This window comes from Myotis davidii, unplaced genomic scaffold (assembly GCF_000327345.1).
Source record: "Myotis davidii unplaced genomic scaffold, ASM32734v1 scaffold59, whole genome shotgun sequence".
Lineage (NCBI taxonomy): Eukaryota > Metazoa > Chordata > Mammalia > Chiroptera > Vespertilionidae > Myotis > Myotis davidii.
In genome coordinates, this window is record NW_006293001.1 from 8,929,265 (window position 1) to 8,950,498 (window position 21,234).

Below are 21,234 nucleotides of genomic sequence, written 5' to 3' on the forward strand. Positions count from 1 at the left end.
ATAACCGTGGTTTTGAACTCTATATCCAGTCGTTTGCTTTCCTCCATTTCTGTCATTTGTGACCTGTTTCTTTGTCTCTGCATTTTTCATACTTCCCTGTGTTGATAGAGTGGCTTTCTGTCCTCGATGTCCTATAGGGCTCAGTGGCTCAGCCTCCCTAATTACCGGAGGTAGATACTCTTGGTGCACCCCTTTGTGGGCTTTGTGCACAGTCTTGTTGTAGTTAAGCCTTTATTGTGGTAGGTATCACTTGGAGGAATTGACCTCCAGGCCAATTGGCTGTGAGATTCAGCTGTGGTTATGGTGGGAGAACTTCTGTGCTGGCGACACTCTTCTGGGGCAAGACTTGCTTCAATGGGGCTTTGGTGCTCACTGAGTCTGCCCCCTGAGTGTGTCGCTTATGGATCTGAGGAGTTGTAATCTGGATGGTCCCGCTCTGACCACTGGGTACACTGGCTCTTGGATCTAACAGGGTGCTAATTTAACCTCTGGCTGAGGCTACCCAGCAGGAGCTATGGAGAGATCTGCAGATTCCTCTTCTTTGTTTGGGGTTTGGAGGTGCCCAGATGAGGCCCAGCTGTGAAGCAATGCAAGCTGCTGTGGGGCCTTGGGCCTTCTTTTGGAAGTTCTGGTTCTCTCTGACCCAGCTGCAGTTTGTTAGGTAATTTTCAGATTGCAGAGGGCTAGGCCTTTCATATGCAAAAGCCTCTGTGCACAGCTTGGGTGGGGCGGGGTCTCAGGGAATCAACTGGGCGGAGCAAACAGCTATGGCTGATTCTCAGTCCTGCTCAAGAGTTCCTGGGTCTCAGTGTCCGCGTAATCACTGCAAGCACCTCTGAGAGAAAGCCACCCTCGATTTCCGACCAATGCCAGACAGTGCAGTTTCTCCCCATATGAGTCTGCATCCCCAGAGACTCACTGGAACTGGAGTTCAGGGCCATCTGGAGCTTGAGTCTCCCTCCCGATCAAAAAAGACAACCACATCCTCTGTTGCCTGCCCTTTCCGCACCCACCTCCGTACCTCTGCACTTTACTTCCGTACCTCCTCTGAGTCTCAGTGGGCTTTTCTCTTTCCTTCTAGTTGTAGAATTTCCACTCAGCCAGCTTTCCTGTAGTTCTGGATGATGTCCGTTTTGTCTTTTAGTTGTATATTTGAAGTGGTTTTGCTAGGCCGCAATTTCAGGTATTTACCTATGCCGCCATCTTGGTTTCTCTGTCTCCTCTTCTTCCTTAATTTCATTCAGTCCCTTTGGCAGAAAGGTCAGTGGTCCAGAAAACAAACAGGTAGAACTTCTTTGCTTGGGCACTGTTGGGGTAGTCCACTACCACACCACCAGTGAAACCAGCCCTGATAGCCTGGGTTGTAATCAGCTCCAACTACTCCCTGTTCTCAGGGTATAGCTGCAGAACAGCTCAGTCTCCACGGTAGCAAAGAATAAACAGGAGAAAAAAAGCAGTACAAGTGCTTGGCAGGAATGTCAGGCTTCTTGTTAGCATTACAGAGCCACTAAATAGTAGAAATGCTGATATAACCGTCAAAGGAGCCCGGTTTGAAGGGGATGCCCTGGCCCCCAAGAAGTAGGTCTCCTTGTGCTTCTCGGTCCAGAGCTGCATCCAGCATGGCAAGGCTGATGTTGATGCCCACCCAATAGTGCCCCTCATCAGATATATAATCTCCACTCAGCCCACTACCGCAACCCGTATCCAACAGAAAACGGGGTTTCTCATCAGGCAGATCAAGGAGCTCCAATGCTCATCCAATCATTTTGGTTTGCACATCAATCATCCTAGAGTTGTGCATGTATTTCCGAGCTTCATTCTTTTGGTAAAACAGCTCTGCCGGGCCCTGACTGGATTGGCTCAGTGGGTAGAGCGTCAGCCTATGGACGGGGGCGGGGTGGGGCGGTCCCAAGTTTAATTCCTGTCAAGGGCATGTACCTTGGTTGCGGGCACATCTCCAGTGGAGGGTGTGCATGGGGCAGCTGATCGATGTTTCTAACTCTCTCTCCCTCTTCCTTCCTCTCTGTAAAAAATCAATAAACTAGCCGAAAACCGGTTTGGCTCAGTGGATAGAGTGTCGGCCTGCGGACTGAAAGGTCCCGGGTTCGATTCCGGTCAAGGGCATGTGCCTGGGTTGCGGGCACATCCCCAGTGGGGGATGTGCAGAAGGCGGCTGATCGATGTTTCTAACTCTCTATCTCTCTCCCTTCCTCTCTGTAAAAAAATCAATAAAATATATTTTAAAAAAATCAATAAACTGTGTTACAACAAAACAAAAACACAGGCTCTGCCGGTCCACCATGATCCGGTCTGCGTCCGAGACATGCCATAGCCTTGCCGTGGCCACGCAGCCACTAGGTAACAGAGAGAGAGAGAGAGAGAGAGAGAGAGAGAGAGAGAGAGAGAGTTTTGTCTTGCTAAGTCATCCTTTTCCCACTCCTTTGACTGGAAAGAGCTTTTTGTAGGACTTTGAAAAACATATACCCATTGGTATTTCTGAGTTGCAGGCTTTTCCAGCATGAAGTCTATGGTGTATTGGAGGCAAATTGAAAACTTCCATGTCATCCTCAAGAGATCCCTGGCTTCTCTGCCTTTTTTCTACCTTTCACAATTTTTTTATGGTTTTGTCTTTGTTTTGTTTTTTTTAAATCCTCACCTGAGGATATTTTTCCATTGGTTTTTAGAGAGAGTGGAAGGAATGGGGAGAGACAGAGAGAAACTTCGATGTGAGAGAAACACATCAATTGGTTGGCTCCTATGTGCGCCCCAACCAGGGACAGGGATCAAGTGTGTAACTGAGGTACTTGCCCTTGATGGGAATCAAACCTGGGACCCTTTAGTCCAAGGGCAGAGGCTCTATCCACTGAGCCTAACTGGCTAGGCCTATGTTTGTTTTTTATATTATGTCTAGGGTTTCTACTTAAACAGGGTGGGGCCAAAGTAGGTTTACAGTTGTGAGTATACGAACACAGACTTTATTTTTGTATTATTTAACATTTATTGCATATTTTTCATTCAAACAACTAAACCTGTTTGCCATACTCTCTAAGGTTAGGGAAGGATGGATCTATTTCATCTTGTTCAGAATTGCTCCATTCCTTTCTTGAAGCCTTTTACCCTATATAAAAATAATCTCTTAAAATACAGAATATACTCATTCTTAAAGTACACCTATAAAGGACTTTGTTCAGTGCTTAGCAGTTTGTAAGTACTCTGCAGATAGTATTTTTTTAAAATATATTTTATTGAGTTTTTTTTTACAGAGAGGAAAGGAGAGACATAGAGAGTCAGAAACATCGATGAGAGAGAAACATCGACCAGCTGCCTCCTGCACACTCCCCACTGGGGATGTGCCCGCAACCCAGGTACATGCCCTTGACCGGAATCGAACCTGGACCTTTCAGTCCGCAGGCCGACGCTCTATCCACTGAGCCAAACCGGTTTCAGCCTCTGCAGATATTTTCACTACTTTTTCCTGACCCTATTTCTAATCCTAATATAATAAATTCTGTGGTATTACTTGTTTTGAAATCATACATTTGTCCCATTTGATTTATGTACTAGAGGCCTAATGCATCAATTCTTGCATGGGTGGGGTCCAGCCGGCCTGGCCCCGATTGGCAGATAGGGGCTGGGCCTGTCAGGAGGAAGAGATGGCTGGAGGTTGGCTGGCCAGCCTGCCCCGATCGGGGCCGGATCAGAGCCAGGCAGGCTGGGGGAAGGGGCCATGGGCGATTGGCCAGCAGGTCCTGCTCCGATTGGGGTGGTGGGGGCTGATTGTAGGGAGGGCTGGCCGGGAGGTGGGCGCGGAGGCTGCAGGAGGTTGGCCAGCTGGCCCCACCCCCAGATCGGGCTGGTTCGCTGGCCGCAGTGGATATCATAGGGGCCGGTCAGTCTGGCGTTCTGGTCGCTGTCTTTTCATATATATTGATTATAAAACAATTTGAACTTAGCAATTTCACCTTTGCCTCTGTCTGTTTGATCTTGTCTGTAAGAAACACTGAGTGGAGAGTCATACCCAGCTGAATAGCTTCATAGGAATATACAGCAATCACACATGCACACACCTCGAACATCTGCTAAGCTGCCTCAGCTCACTGTTTTTAAGCATAGTCTGCTAAAATTTTCTATCTGATTTCAGATCACTATTCTTCCACTACTTTACAGTAACTCACTAGCTGCAGCCCTTCTCATGTTCACTTCCACAAGAAAACCCCAGATCTTTTTCAAAGTAAAGTGCCTTGTTTATTGTCATACTGGAGGCCTGATGCACGAAGATTCATGCAAGAATGGGCCTTTCTTCCCCTGGCTGCTGGAACTGCCTTTTGTCAGACCCAGAGCCGCCTTTCCACCTTTCCACGCTGCCCAGAGGCCCAGAGAGGCTGGGTGGTACGCAACGCCTCCGGGCGCCTGTGCATGCAAATTAACCTGTCATCATTGTTGGGTTAATTTGCATACTGATCTCCTGATTGGCTGTTGGGCATCGTGAATGTACGGTCAATTTGCATCTTTCTCTTTTATTGGTGTAGATTTATATAATTCTTAACCATTTAACATGTGTAAAGGTGTTGCAATTTTAGTAGTTTTCTATCTTTTTAAAAAATGTGTTGCCGAAGTTTTTGAATTTTATACCCCAACACCATTTTCCCTATAAGCCATGTGGTTTTATTGTACGGTTTTCCATAGCAGAGAGATTTATAGGAATACATATGTTATGTTACAAAACTGACTGTAATTCTACAAAGCATTTCCACTCTACTTGTGTACTTTTTGACCACACTGCTAAATTCGTATACAATTAATAGAGTCAGAGTTTCTAGAAAAATTTATTAAGTGTATATTTCCCAATGCTATTTGCTATTGAATTCACACTTGTTGATCTTATTTTCCAAATAGATTGTCTTATAAAGTTCCCTGTGGAACTTCTCCATATGCTCTACAATTCTTCCTCTCGGTGTCTTGGCCTCATTTTGCAATGTGTCTAATACTAATCAGTTAAAGATACTTATTGATTTGAGAAGGATAATATTTCAGTCAGATTCACGTGCCTAGATACTATTTTTCGATTTAGGTTAACTAAAGCAACACTCTATTAATAGAATATAGTTTAATACTGATGTTGTCATGTCTCTAATTTTTGCTTTTTGCCCATCTATTTTTTACTCCTGTTTTCCCCCCAATCAGATCCTTTTTTATTCTGAACAGATACGTAGGAAAAGGCTATGTACTAGTAAATTAAATTAAATTTTGCACATAAGACAGTGCTGACAAATATGAAAAGGGGGAACTTGTTCAACTTTTGTACTTTCTAAACCCTCTTCCAAGGCATCTTTTCTACAACACAGCATATTTTCCTTTTATAGGTGATGTCATATGATACTCAGGCAGATTATATTACCATAAAAATAGTTATAATCTCAACCTGGCCTGTGAGGCATCTTACACTTGCCTCGGTCATTCGTCCTGTAGTGTTTCCCATTATTGTACATGCTGGATTTTACTGATTGCACCTGTATATGATGTAATATATTCCTTTTTACTTCTGTTTCCTATTAGCTTTGTAGTTGTAGAAAATTGATCAGATTCAGTTTTGATTTTTTTAAAAATATATTTTATTGATTTTTTACAGAGAGGAAGGGAGAGAGATAGTTAGAAACATCGATGAGAGAGAGACATCGATCAGCTGCCTCCTGCACATCTCCCACTGGGGATGTGCCTGCAACCCAGGTACATGCCCTTGACCGGAATCGAACCTGGGACCTTTCAGTCCGCAGGCCGACGCTCCATCCACTGAGCCAAACCGGTTTCGGCTTTTTTAATGTTTTCATAGGACCAGGAGTCACACAGGACAGGTTGTCTTTGTTCTCTGTAGCAGCAATTGGTGATCAGTGTGCCTCATTAGTTGTAAAATGATGATACACAAACTCTGATCCCTACATTTATTGCTGGAATACTTTTGATAAATAGCATCTTCCCTTCATTTACTATTTAGTTAACCAGTGGTACAGTTCAAATAGAAAAAAACAGTATAAATACTTTGTATTTTATTTACCAATATCATTATTAACTAACTAGAGGTCTGATGCACGAATTCGTGCACGGGTGGGGAATGGGGCTGATCAGGGCCTGGGGCCAGCTGGCCAGGGAGAGGGGCCATGGGGATTGGCTGGCTGGCTGGTGCCAGGGGAGGTTGGTGCACCGGCTGGGGGAGGGGCTATGGGAGGTTGACTGGGAGTGCACCTGACCACCAGGGGAAACTCCTGCATTGAGCGTCTGCCCCCTGGTGGTCAGTGCATGTCATAATGACCATTCAATGAGTCATTTGGTCATTCAGTTGTTCAGTCACTTAGGCTTTTATATATATAGATGAATTCTAATGTAGTTGATGTGTTCCATGTTATTGTAGTTACCCATATATCAATGGTGTCCCATCTTTGGGTTGTATTCACTCTTTAAGTCCATACTTTAATTAGAATACTTTTAGACGAGTCAAGCTCTATGCAGTTTGTCATATCTTTCACCAATTCCTGTTTTATTATACCAGGTTAACTTCACTTATTTATGTTAGTTGATTAGTCCTTAAAGCATCTGAGCTTTGGGACCCTTTTTAAAATTATTACTTAAACCAAAGTAAGATTTTTAATTTGAAGAATTTTTTTGTAGATATCTCAAAAACATAGTTATTAATTATTATCAAATGACCACCCTCTGTTGTAAGTCTACTCCTCTCGTCTCCACTGAATGAATTGTTATATTCTCTTTTCATAGTAACTTATTTGTGTTAGTACTTTCAAACGGCTAAATTTCTTAATCATTAGGGGAATACTAAGGCATGGAAACATAAGTCCATGCTAATGAAATCGTGTTTCCCTTTTTTAAAAAAAAATTTATTGATTTTTTTACAGAGAGGAAGGGAGAGGGATAGTCAGAAACATCGATGAGAGAGAAACATTGATCAGGTGCCTCCTGCAAACCCCCTACTGGGGATGTGCCTGCAACCAAGGTACATGTCCTTGACTGGAATCGAACCCGGGACCCTCAGTCCCCAAGCCGACGCTCTATCCACTGAGCCTAACCAATCAGGGCTGAAATCATGTTTCTTATCTTTCCACATTTATGCAAAGTATTTTTCTCCTATTCTTATCTTTCCACATTTATGCAAAGTATTATTCTCATATTCTACTCAATAAGAAAAAAGTTGAGCGCTACAAGAAGATTAGAACCTCGGACTCTTAAGTGTTGCTTCTGTGCTTTTTTGAAAACACTATGCTATCAAATGTTTCCTAAAATTAATTTCGTTTATTGTTATAGATTTATCTGTTATTTTCCAAAAACTCTACAAGGTTGGGGAACCTTTTTTCTGCTTAGGGCCATTTGGATGTTTATAACATCATTCTCAGGCTATACAAAATTATCAACTTAAAAATTAGTCTGCTATATTTGGTCAAACATTTAATTAACTCATCCCTAATGCCGTGTCAGGGTCAGGCCAAATGATTCCGTGGGCTTATACAGCCAATGGGACCTTCCCCACCCCTGGGTTCAATAGATACAACTCTGGATTATAATCTTGACTCTTAACTCCTTTCCTGTGCCTCTCAGTTCAAATAGCTAGATGGACTAGCTATTAAATACTGGACTTAGAAAATATAAATTTCCACTTAAAATGTTTATCTAAAATGTGTTGACCAAAAGACCTTTTTGTTTCTTTATGAAAGCTAAGAAAGAAGAAAAGAAAAGGCATAAATCCTCCTCCTCATCATCATCCAGTGACTCAGATAGCTCAAGTGATTCTCAATCCTCGTCTGATTCTTCTGATTCTGAAAGTGCTTCTGAAGAGAAATCAAAAAAAAGAAAAAAGAAACATAGGAAAAATTCCCGAAAACACAAGAAAGAAAAGAAGAAGCGAAAGAAAAGCAAGAAAAGGTCTTAATTTTACTTTTTCAACACTAGCTTTATATTCTAATTAGAGGCCTGGTGCACGAAATTTGTGCACGGAGGTTGGGTGTGTCCCCTCAGCCCAGCCTACACCCTCTCCAATCCAGGACCCCTTAGGGGGTGTCAAACTGCTGGTTTAGGCCTGTCCCTCCCTGTCTGCCTGATTGCGATGGTCGCTTAGGCATATATATATTTCCTTCTGTTTATAAATAATTCCTTTGGGATTTTGGATCAGTTATTTGGGAACATTAAAATAGAAATATTTTATACCATGAAGTATAAGATCATTTTGGTATTCTACAGTCTCTAGATTAAATTTGGGTATATTCATTTCCATTTTCAACAAAACCATTCAGTTAATTTTATCTGAACTCAATGTAATTATGCTTTTGGTTTTATAAGTTTGTAATTATGAATGGAATATGAGATTAGTGAGGATTGAAGTAAACCAGCTTTTGTTTTCCTCATTTTTTGTAGCAGTCTACCTTGCTTTTTTGTCCTTCGTTTTCTTTGCTCCAATATCCTTTGCATAGGATAGAAAGCAGATGTTACTATATTTGTTTCCCCTGTTTTGTCTGAAATAATGTGTCAGTACTAAAATTTGTCTTTATATACCTATTTCCTTTAAAACAACTAATTTCTTTACCTGCATTTTAATGTATTTTAAGTTTATTTAAGTTTACATTGTCCAAGGAATTTCATTTTTTGGGCCCATTTTAGTGGGAAATCTTTTTTGAAACTGTGACAATGGAGATGTTTGGTTTTAATTTTTGGTTGGTTAGTTGGTTGTCACGGGTATAGGATGGTGTATATATTGTGGTATCCTAAAGAAAAGAAATACCAACAATTGGACATTTGGAGTAGGCATGTAATAACTAAATGAAACTTGTTTTGTGTTTCTATTAAGCGCATCTAGTGGAAGTGAGGCTGAAAATCTTGATGCACAACCCCAATCTACTGTCCGTCCAGAAGAGATCCCTCCTATACCTGAAAATAGATTTCTAATGAGAAAAAGTCCTCCTAAAGCTGATGAGAAAGAAAGGAAAAACAGAGAAAGAGACAGAGAGAGAGAGTGGTATGTACATGTGTATATCTTGTAGTTCCTTACAATCTTTAACGAAATCTCTCTGTGGGAAAAAAAAGCTTGTACTTATTTTAGACAAGATTTTGTGACTTTGTCACAAGATTGAAATCTTCCTTTATAGGGTAATGTTCAGCAGTTGGACACCCCCTGAGGGCTCCTAGACTGCGAGAGGGCATAGGCCGGACTGAGGACCCCCCCCGCCCCCCCCAGTGCACAAATTTTGTGCACCAGGTCTCTAGTAAGATAATAAGGTACTTGGAATAAGGAAGTTTTAAAATTATTCTCTCAACAGCATATAGCCCAGCCATGGGCAAACTATGGCCCGCCCGTTTGAAATGAATAAAACTAAAAAAAAAAAAGACCGTACCCTTTTATGTAATGATGTTTACTTTGAATTTATATTAGTTCACACAAACACTCCATCCATGCTTTTGTTCCGGCCCTCCAGTCCAGTTTAAGAACCTATTGTGGCCCTCCAGTCAAAAAGTTTGCCCACCCCTGATATAGCCTATGCTAAACTCTTCTGGTGACTTTCCTTAGCACTGTCGGGTTAACTTTGTCTTAGTAATGATTATATAACAGTGTTTCTCAACAGGCTACAATTGGAATTTGGGGGCAAAATAGTTCTTCATCCTCATGCATTGTAAGGTTTTAGCATTCCTCACTTCTGGGCACTTATTACCAATAGCACCGTCTTTAGACATTGACTGTTGAAAAAATGCTTCCAGACTTTTCCAGATACCTGCTAGGCATTGATAACATTCCTGGTTGAAAACCACTAATTATATATGATTTTAAATTTATTACTTTAGATCAGCAAAGCTATATTTCCCAGATTTATTTTTATAAAACAATGTTTTAATTTTCTCTTTGCTTCCTTCTAGTAATCTACTTAATTCCCAGCCTGCTTCATACCAGAGGCGACTTTTAGTTACTAGGTCTGGCAGGAAAATTAAAGGAAGAGGACCGAGGGTAGGTGATTTCTTTTCCCATAAATCTTTTTTTATTTATTTCAGAGAGGAAGGGAGAGGGAGAGAGAGAGAGAGAAACATCAATTATGTGAGAGAATCATTGATTGGCTGTTTTCTGCACACCCCCTACTGGGGATTGAATCTGGGACCCTTCAGTCCACAGGCTAACTGAGACAAACCAGCTTGACCTTCCCATAAATCTTAATAGTATTGCATTTACCTTAAAATAATTTGAGTGTTTCTTAAATAGTTTTATATGCAAGTAACTAAAATTCAGAGTAGGTGTGGGTATTGAATTATGTTCTCTTTTCATAGGAACTTGTTTGTATTAGTACTTCCAAACTTAAAATCCATGGGATGTTAATGGATTTTTACAGATACATGGTGTAAAATGAGATGAAGATCTTTGCTGTGCCCCCTTCCTGACCACTACATCTCTACTCTCGTTAAAAATTAACTCTATTCTTATATTTCATCCTCTTTTTTTAATATATTTTTATTGCTGATTGTATTACAGATATCTCCCCTTACTCCCCCTTTATCTCTTTTCCCCCTCCCCCTTTGTCTTTATTAGATTATCCCTATCAGATTTAAATATCTACTGTGTTTTCAGCATTTTAGAAACTTGGGTATATTTAGTATAATTTATTTACTTCCTACTCATTCCTTAGCCATTTCAGTTTGTCTTCTACCATTCTGCTGAAAACAGCACTTGGCATGTGATCAGCTTCCTGTCACAAAATCCAGTGGATCCTTTCAGTCTTTGCCTTACTTAATATCCCTATTTGTAATACTCTTTTTGCTTTACTCCTGTCATATTTTCTTCCTATCTCTGGCTATTCTATCTTGCATTTCCAGTGCCAGTTCATACCCTTCTACCCCACTTTTAAATATTGTGCTACAACAGGGTTTCAACTCTTCTCATTTTGCATATGCTCCTTGAATAATCTCATCACTCCCATGGCTTCAGTGGCTCCCTATATGCTGATAAATGTCAAATTTTCATCTGTTCTTCTCTCACCAAAGGCTTATTTGACAGCCATTTAGTTGCTTAATGGGCACCTCAAACTCAGTATATACAATAAGCACTTTCTCTTCAGACCTAATCTTCCTTTAGATTCCCGGTCTCGTGACAAACACCACCACGTGTACAGTTACTTAAATTTCAAGCCCAAGAATCATTTTGTTTTCCCCCTTTCTTTGCTATCACATATAATCTTATTCATCACCAAATCCTCTCAGTTTAACCTCCTAAATACTCTGAAATCTATCTGCTTCTCTCAAACTCCACTCCAGTAATCTTAATTCAATTCATCATATGTTCTCAGAACTGTAAATACCCTCCTAACTGTTTTCATGGCAGTTCTCAAACTTCTTTGCCTTAGGACTACTTTATACTCTTAAAAATTATTGAGGATTCAAAAGAGCTTTTGTTGATGTGGATTACATCTATTAATATTTACTCTTCTGGAAATTAAAACTGAGTAGCATTTAAAACACAAAACTACCATATATAAGCACATAATCCATTAGCTATGAAAGCAAAGATATCAAAACATGCCATATTGCCCTAACCGGTTTGGCTCAGTGGATAGAGCGTCGGCCTGCGGACTGAAGGGTCCCAGGTTCGATTCCGGTCAAGGGCATGGACCTGGGTTGCGGACACGTTCCCAGTGGGGGGCGTGCAGGAGGCAGCTGATGGATGTTTCTCTCTCATCAATGTTTCTGATTCTCTGTCCCTCTCCCTTCCTCTCTGTAAAAATCAATTAAAAAAATATATATTTTTAAAAAATTTGAATGTTAATACAATACCGAGGGAGAGGCTGGAAGTGGTCGTAGGGCGTGATCTCCTTAAAGCAACGTGTCAGCAACCCAGGTCCATGCCCTTGACCGGAATCGAACCTGGGACCCTTCAGTCCGCAGGCCGACGCTCTATCCACTGAGCCAAACCGGTTCCGGCAATAAAATATATTTAAAAAGACAAAAACAAACAAACAAAAACATGCCAGATTGTCTCTGAAAAACTCCATTGCAAGATAAAGAATGAAAGTGGAGAAGGCAAATAATGTAATATTATGAAAATAATTTTGACCTCACAAATCCCTAGACTAGTGGTTCTCAACCTTGGTTGCACATTAGAATCACCTGGGAATCTTTTTAAAATCCTGATTTCTGGGCCTCATCCTCCGGTCGGGGTGCCCATCCATTTCCATCCAGACCCAGCCTCCTGGGTTTGGATTTGCTTGTGTTATGATTGTTTTCTGCTTCTTTCTAGCAAGTGGATCCCATTTTTCATTTTGGCTTCAGGCATTAGCTCAATACAGATCTGTTTAAGTGACAACAATAGGAGTCTCTTAGTCTTTCATCCAATCTGTAAGAGCAGGGCCTGACAATGCTCGGGGCTCTCACCTGCTGGCAGAACTCAGAACTCCTGTCCCTGCAACAGCAGCTTATTTCCTACTGACAAAGCACGGCTAAATGCCGGGCTTCCCTATTGTTCACTTTGCTTTGATAGCATGAAACTGGGCTGAGAGAACTAATGCTCTATAGCAAAAGTCAGCCCCACATCCTTCCCACTATCACCACTCCTACTCAAGTCCTCTCCAGAGCACTTAGGCAAGAAAAAGAAATGCATGTGGTCTTTTGTGGAAGAGTAACACTCAAGGGGCCAAAGAGCCGCATGTGACTCACGAGCCGCAGTTTGCTGACCACTGCCCTAGACCATAGTGAGTCTTGTGATTCCTAAACCACAGTTTGAGAATCACTGATGTAATCTTTTCTCCAGAATGATCATTTGAAAATGAAAATCTAATTATGTCACTCCTTTGTTTTTGTTCTTATGATAAATCCAAAATAGTTACCATAGCCTACAAGATCTCACAAAAGCTAGTCCTTGCTTGCTTCATCAGATTATCAAGTGCTACTTTCCTTTGCAATTTTGTCGTTAGCCACACTGATCTGTCTTCTAATCATTTCTAAAACATGCTATTTCTTCCTATCTCAGCACCTTCAAACGTGGTATATTTCTATGCCTAACATGTTCTTCCTCACCCATCTATCCTCACCCCCTTTTATCTTTTTTTCCTTACCCTTGCCTAGGTAACTCCTCATACATATTCCGTAGTTTTTAGCTTTTACTTGTCATTTAACTTTTCCACCCTTTGCCTACACTAGGTTAAATATCTTTGTTATGTAGTCCCTGAGCGCCTTTTACTTCTCCTTTTATATTCATTCTAATTGTGGTTGAATATATGCTTAATATCTGTGATAATATGTCTGTCTCTGTTCTCCTAACCTTGTAGAATATACGTTCCAAGAGAGCAAAATCAGATGTGTCTTGACTCACTAATGTTTCCTTACTATGTGGTAGAGTTGTTGGCCATCCTAAGTTGAAAAAGTACCAGTTGAATAAATGAATATCTGTACATTTACCTGTTTTTTTTTGTTTTTTAATAATATGGGACTTTTTGCTTTGAAATATCAAGATCACATACTTCCAAATTGGAACTTGGCAACTTGTGAGGGTTCTTGAACCTATTCTGCTTTATCATCATTTTCAGTAGTTCTCAACCTGTGGGTCGCGACCATCGGAAAACACATATAGCATATCAGATATTTACATTACGATTCATAACAGTAGCAAAATTACAGTTATGAAGTGGCAACGAAAGTAATTTTATGGTTGGGGGTCACCACAACATGAGGAACTATATTAAAGGGTCTCAGCATTAGGAAGGTTGAGAACCACTGAAGACAGTTTTCTAGAGAAGACGTGGATGGCTAGAGTTTCTGTGGTTAATGCTTCTTTGGAATTTCAGTATGTTTTTAAAGTATTTCTCATTGATTTCCTATCTGAAAATTGGAGAAATTTTTCTTTAGAGGGCATAGGAATATCAGACACTTTATTTGAACCTGGAAATATATATACTTCAGCTATGGTAAAATGCTTTTATATTTTTATATGTTAATTTTCCCCTTTTTATTTTCTTAAGCGTTACCGAACTCCATCTAGATCCAGATCAAGGGATCGTTTCAGACGGAGTGAGACTCCTCCACATTGGAGGCAAGAGATGCAAAGAGCTCAAAGAATGAGAGTATCAAGTGGTGAAAGATGGATCAAAGGGGATAAGTAAGATTTAACTATATTATTTCAAATGTGAAAAAAATATTTTTTACTTTTTTTTACTATAGTACATCCAGTTATTTGTAGCCGTTTCTGGATATCTTAAGGAAAATAGAATTATCATTCTAGCTAATGACACCAGTTTTTTTCTTAATAAAAAGGTTTTTTTTTCCTCTTATATTTTAGGAGTGAGTTAAATGAAGTAAAAGAAAATCAAAGAAGCCCAGTTAGAGTAAAAGAGAAGAAAATAACTGATCTCAGGCATGTGTCTGAGAGTCCAAACAGAAAAAGTGAAAAGGAAAAGAAAATTAAAGACCATAAATCTAACAGCAAAGAGAGAGACGTCAGAAGAAATTCAGAGAAAGATGATAAGTATAATAAAAACAAGGTGAAGAAAAGGGCCAAATCTAAAAGTAGGAGTAAAAGCAAAGAGAAATCAAAGAGTAAGGAAAGGGATACAAAGCATAATAGACATGAAGAAAAGAGGATGAGGTCAAGGAGTAAAGAAAAGGATCATGAGAATACAAAAGAAAAAGAAAAGTCCGATTCTAAAGGCAAAGATCAGGAAAGGAGTAGAAGTAAAGAGAAGTCTAAACAGTTAGAATCAAAAAGTAATGAGCATGAGCATAATAAAAGTAAGGAAAAGGATAGGCGTGCACAGTCTAGAAGCAGAGAACGTGATACAACTAAAGGCAAACACAGTTACAATAGTAGAACAAGGGAACGAAGCAGAAGTAGAGACAGGAGCAGAAGAGTGCGATCCAGAAGCCATGACCGTGACCGCAGCAGAAGCAAGGAGTACCATAGATACAGAGAGCAGGAGTACAGGAGAAGAGGAAGGTCACGGAGCCGAGAGAGAAGAGCTACACCAGGACGATCGAGAAGTAAAGATAGAAAGAGAAGGAGAAGAGATTCAAGGAGCTCAGAGAGAGAAGAAAGTCAAAGCAGGAACAAAGAAAAATATAGAAACCAAGAAGGTAAGAGTTCACACAGAAAAGAAAATTCTGAGAGTGAGAGGAGAATGCACTCTAAAAATCGTGATCATAATAGTTCAAATGATAACAAGGATAAAAAGGCTGAGAGAGATCAAAGTCCATTCCCAAAAATAAAACAAAGTAGTCAGGACAATGAATTAAAGTTCTCTACATTAAAACATAAGGAGGATGAGAAGACCAGATCCTCAGTGGAAAAAGAAAACCAAAAATCAAAGGGTCAAGAAAATGACCATGCACATCATAAAAATAAAAAATTTGATCATGAATGAAGCCCTGGAACAGACGAACACAAAAGTGGATGAGTGAGTTGTATAAACTTATTTCCATTCTGTCTCAAATTTTAAGTTTTAGAGACTTGCTGATGAATCTCCTTTATGTTGTTTCTCTCATTGTTTTGGGTTGTTTATGTTTGTCCTTTTTTTTTTTAAACATGGACTTTATTGAGTTGATCTTTTGATAATCTGCAAGCTGGATAATTTGTACTGCTAAAGTTTTAATAAACTTGAAATGAGAAAAATACTTCGGTGTAATACTGTGTGCTGTGTTTCACTATTTCATGTATACATTTTTGTGTTGCAACAATCAGCCAATAGCAGACATGCTATCCCTTAATTTGTGTGATCAGCCATTTGAAAACAAATATAACTGATTGTTGGAATACATTGTTACAAAAGCTTGTGCTACTCATGATCAAAGTAACTTTAGAAGCCACTTGATAGAAGAAATCTTACAAAGATTTTCTGATTGGATTTATGATAGAGGCTTATAGCAATTTTTACGCAGAAATAGGATCCTAATAACTTGAGATCTTAAGGCATTACTTTTGATGTTATAGTAATTTGTGCTTTAAAATAGCTGTTTAGTTCTTTATATAGTACTTCATATGCTGTTCTTTATAGTTCCACTCATAGCTTGTTTCATGATATTTTTCATGTCTAGTTCTGTTTTACTTAATTGTCTCTAAAAATAGTTGAGTATTTTTTCAGTTGATGTACTGATTAAGCTTGACTTGCTGTTATATTACAGCATCTGACAAGTAATCCTGGAATATCAGACTGTGATTCTCAATCTATGTTGCTTTCATTTGCTTTTAGAGAACCTTGTTTTATTATCTACTTTTCTCACTAAAGCATATACCACTTGTGCAACTCTTAAGTTTGATTCTAAAAGTTGTTAGTATTGACAAGACTTCTCTTTTTTGGCCACTGACCTATATAGAGTTGAGTGTTAATTCTGCATGTTTTATTTGTGTTCGTGTGTGTGTGTGTGTGTGTGTGTGTGTGTAACTTAAACTGCACTAATTCTCATAGCTGTTTCAAATGGCAAGAAAATATCTCTTTTTAATATATGTATCACCTTAGGCTATAGCATGTTTATGACTGGTTTCTTTTTATTCAGATGGTTTATACCATTACTGTTAACATTATTTTAACTGGGCATGTATAACATTGCCACTTAGAGTAGAAAATTGCAAAATTTGATAGCTAACAGAGTTAAACACTAAAGGTATCTAAAGTCCATTTAGAATTTTATGTGTTGTACATTGCTATATTTGTGATGTGTGGCCTTTTATTCTGTAATTTCTAAATAAAATACTGAACATCCAGCAAACACAAAACCTGCCTCATTTGAAAAGAAATTTCAGAATTCCAATTAATAGTAACTTCTAGAGTGTTTTGTACTTTAATATTTGTCAATATAGTGTCAACTCTATTACCAAGACAGTCTCTTGGTAAACCCAGTAGCTAGTCAATGCTGTTAGTACTAAACGAAACAGTGCTTAACATAAAATGATTAATACATTAATGATACGTTTGGCATTATGGTAGTAGCTGTTTACATAATGAGTAATAGGGTAATGATTATATGACTGTTTGGAATTCCTTGAAACCAATATCCACAGTGGAGTCATTTCTAAGTTTTTTCCTTGATTATAAAAGTAATAGATGTTTATGATAATTCAGGGTGGTTGATTCCTTTGAAACTTTTGAACACCCACCCACATTAGGGTAATTGAGTCTTGAGTATATAACCTCTTACATATTTTAAATTAGTTACTGTTTATTTTAAATTCAGTAAATTGCATTTTTAAAATCTTTGTTATATACTTTTTGCACATCAAGAAAGATGCTATTTAAGAAAGGATTTCTAATCAAGTTCTATTTTTTAAAAAAAGCCATGATAAGTAAACATACTTCTGTATTGTCTGATCCCAGAGCTTTATCTACTGAGAATTATAGGCAAGTAACAATAGGGGGGAAATTTAGTAATTTCTATAAGTAGTCTTTTATTTTGGTTATCAGAAGACCAACTCCATGCTAAGCCTTTAAAAAAAAAAAAGCTTTATAAGCTGTTTTAACAATAGAACAGATTTTGGCAAAGGAGATGATAGGTGTCAGTCAGGTAGGTTTTATATTCAGAATGTAAAGAACATTTAGAAAATGACTAAATAGCATTTATTGTACCTCAAGTCTTCCTTTGCATCTGAATAGCACACAGCTCAAATGGTCCTTTCCTCCTACTAACATTTTTAATAGTTGTACCGCCTTTAGTTATTACTTTGAACACACTCAGTTTTCCTAAAAGCTATTTAATACCTTCTTGTCATTTTATAGTTATGTCTGAGCTTACAGTTTACTTTTAAGAATCTTTTTAAATGTATATAATTAATTCCAGAGAGGAAAGGAGAGAAGAGAGAGAAACATCAATGATGAGAGATAATCATTGATCAGCTGCCTCCTACACGCCCACTACTGGGGATTGAGTCCACAAACCGGTCATGTGGACTCAATCGAACCAGGAATCGAACAGTGACCTCCTGGTTCATAGGTCCATGCTCAACCACTGAGGCACACCAGCTGGGAACCTCTAAGTATCTTTGACTTAATATTCTCTTAAAGGTATTTAAATAAGTTTGTCTATCTTGCCTGCCTCAATATCTGAGAAATTTTTCATGATTATGATTTCAAGTGAACACTTTTTCTGGATAAACCACCTTCCACAGAAATTGACACAACAGAGTGATTGATTCTAAATGAGCAGTAGAGGAGCTGCTTGATTGCTTTAAAATATTTAAAATTATACAGTTAGAGAATTCATAACATTGTAGTTCCTTAAAGCCTTCACAGAATTTTTAAAGAATTTGACTGATAAGTCGTCTGCACAGTGTGATATTGATTCATATTGGCTTTATTGAATTGCTGTTGATTCTTATACCCAGTGATAGATAGGAAACTGAAAAGTAACAATTTCTTAATGTTAAGGACAGGAACACATTGGGTTTCTGGTATTTTGAGTATGGTATTAACTGACAATTCTAATTTGTTTTCACGTTAGTATGCTTTTTAATAAGTAGTTAGTTCATTGTGCTTCACCCTAAGTGGCAATTTTTTAAAATCATACTTTGAACCTTTAATAAATTTGTATAGAAACTTGTTCCATTTACCTTCACTAGAAGGTACTTTAAATATACACCATATAGAATATTGTTACAGAGAAACAAAAGACATATTTTTCTGTCACCTTTTGGACATGTTTACTATAATTATTCAGTTTAGTTTTCATGCATTTAGAATTGAATGGAGTCTCCAAGGATTGTAGTTTTATAACCGGTTTATCGTGAAAATGTGTTTTGTTATAAATACTTGTTTAAAAGTAAACTCCAGGAAATACAGTACTGGCTGACTCCTGCCTGTAGTGGCTTTTCCAGCTGCCTTTATAGGATTCAGGCAAAGGCAAACTCTGGACTGGGCTGACACAAAAAGTCAATATTAAAGGAAAAGAAAAATCACATAAATTTTTTAAATTCCATCAGCAAGGTAGGAAAAGGGATTTGTTGAGGCACAGGAGGGAGTGGTGGGGCTGACCTGTGTTTCCCCACCCCTTTTCTTCTTAAAGGAAATTCCTGTTTACCAATGTGTATTTTCTTCCCCTTTGAGTGTTTATAGTGTTTTGAAGGATCAATACATGAATTGGGCATTTGTATGTGGGGATGTTAAAAGTTGTGGCTGCTCTCATTGTGGAAGGGAAAAACCAAGTTAAAGCACTTCTTTTCCTAGTTCAAAGTCACTGTGATGTATATTTTTTTAATGAAATTTAGGAATAAAGCTCTTGTTACAATTGTAAAATGTTTGACAATGCTGCTTCTCTTATCATTAGTCTAGTAACTGTTAAATTGTTTTCTGCAAACTGCATTTTATGGAATTTAAACTCTGAAACTATCAATTTTTATAGTTTGTATTAAATAAACTATACTATAATAAATAGTTTGTTTTTCTATTTTTAAATTTGTTTATTTAACCTTTATTTTATTAAAAGCTAAATAATGGAAATAAATGAACTAAAATACAATTTATTTTACCCATGGAGATAATAGAATTTGTATTAGGGGGGAAAAAACTGAGTAGTGTTTAATAATGTGGAATTTCTTTAAGAATTTAGCCAGCAGTGACGATTTCCAGAAGGTTTAGGAATAAATCCTAGTATAAATGTTTAATCTTGATGCTTCTGATTGCCATGTGTCTTTTGCCTCAGCAAGGTTTTAAGGTCACACTTGGAATTTGCATTACTATCTAGTAGAAAAGCCCATTTGCTTTTTAATTTCCCAGTATTAGGAACACTATTATATCTTTGGCCCTCCAGTTTAAGTGTTCTAAAACCATATAAATGTTGACTTGTAAGAAAAATTGACTCTAGTTTTTTTGGCTTCTTGTTTGGTTGTTTTTTAAATTTAAATGAGCTGTATATAGGCAAAATTTACCTACCCAACTTGAGAGTTAGTCACAGAAAGTATATATGCTTAGGTAAAAACGTTCTGACCATCCAGTGATTTGTGTGTATTAACAGGTGAATATTATTAAACTTTCAGGTTCTGGAGTGTTTTTTAATGCTCTATTTAACCAGGAGAATATGTAAAGTGTAAGTGCTTCATCATATGGACTGTGCAAATTGTGTATTAAAATGCTTTTAGTATCAATTTGCTTTTTCTATTTTCATTGCTTTCTAGGTTTCTTTACTAAACATTTCTTAATCTAATATTGTATTTCCTTTTTATTTTTAAATGCTGATTCATAATTTTTTACCCCACCCCCCAAAATCCTCAATACCCAAAATGTCTTGGTTCTAGTTTACATCTTTGCACAAATTTTAGCTATAGGTTTCTTTTTTCAAAGTAGCAGATTAGTATGTATCCACTGTTTTGTGTTTTGCCATTCTATTCTTTACACTGAATTGTTTGTGATTAAAAGCTGCACAGCCTTTTTTTTTCAGTGTGCTGAACTCTAGTAGAAAACTCAGCCCAATAGAATCAAATTATATACGTATGTGAAGATAACTCTCCAAAACTAGTCATCACCCCTATATAATATACTTCCTAAAACAATTTAAAGGAAAGAATATATGACAGAGGTTCCCAGATTTTATTAGTTCATTGTGCCTTTGCATGGCAACCCTAGGCCAAACACACACATGTATCACTCATGTTTAAAAACATTGATTACTAATGGAGGTGTGCAACTTAGTCATTGCACTACTCAAAGCTTGGAATCAGATTGAATGCCATCACCCTCGTGCATTTTTATGCCCTACTTGCATTTTATCGCAGCAACTGCTGAGCATCCAGGTTTATAAAGATAGGATGTCATCAAAAGGGATGGCATATCTATTATGTTGAAACTGAGCTTTCTTAAATGATTAACACATTTCATACTGCTCAGGAGTTTTCTCGTGTTTCGCGCGCCATCTGTTAAGGACCTCTCACGAGTGTTCTTGTTTTTCACGCCCATGGAAAAAGAGCGAATCTAGATACTTATGTAAATTTTGTTTGGTCCCTCTTCATAGAGGAAAATGTTTTACGCAGTACCATGCGTTCAAAAAGTACTAGGAACTTTAATTGTAAATAAAAATGTTATAATTATTGAAAAACAACACCTAAAGTGCATTATGATGGTTTAAATAACGTGCAGTTTGCCCAAAAACGTGCGGTCCCTGGCGTATGTCTTAGAGATTTCTATGCGGTATGCAATGTGTTAATACCTATAGAGTCGTAGAGATGTCCAATACTGTTTACCTTTAAGCTTTTAAAATATCCTACCTGTTGTGCCTTTGTGAGTTCACTATGGTCCC

General features: G+C 38.2%; 1 protein-coding gene and 1 pseudogene across 2 annotated transcripts in view; one reads left to right on the top strand and one right to left on the bottom strand.

Moving 5' to 3' along the window:
* The window catches only part of PPIG (peptidylprolyl isomerase G), a 46,554-nt gene extending 26,468 nt beyond the window's left edge, over positions 1–20,086 (top strand). Inside the window, exons 10-15 of one of the 2 annotated variants that reach the window (XM_015565764.1) lie at positions 7,719–7,926; positions 8,846–9,013; positions 9,907–9,994; positions 13,986–14,122; positions 14,303–15,413; positions 19,979–20,086. In XM_015565764.1, coding sequence (XP_015421250.1) covers positions 7,719–7,926; positions 8,846–9,013; positions 9,907–9,994; positions 13,986–14,122; positions 14,303–15,380 — 1,679 coding nt within the window. In that variant the 3' untranslated portion in view covers positions 15,381–15,413; positions 19,979–20,086. Of the gene's footprint in view, positions 1–7,718; positions 7,927–8,845; positions 9,014–9,906; positions 9,995–13,985; positions 14,123–14,302; positions 15,631–19,978 lie in introns of those variants that run through there. The other variant, XM_006779568.2, reaches the window with a different exon arrangement.
* Positions 1,167–2,330, bottom strand: LOC102756970 (annotated as a pseudogene).
* Positions 20,087–21,234: the final 1,148 nt, after the last annotated feature.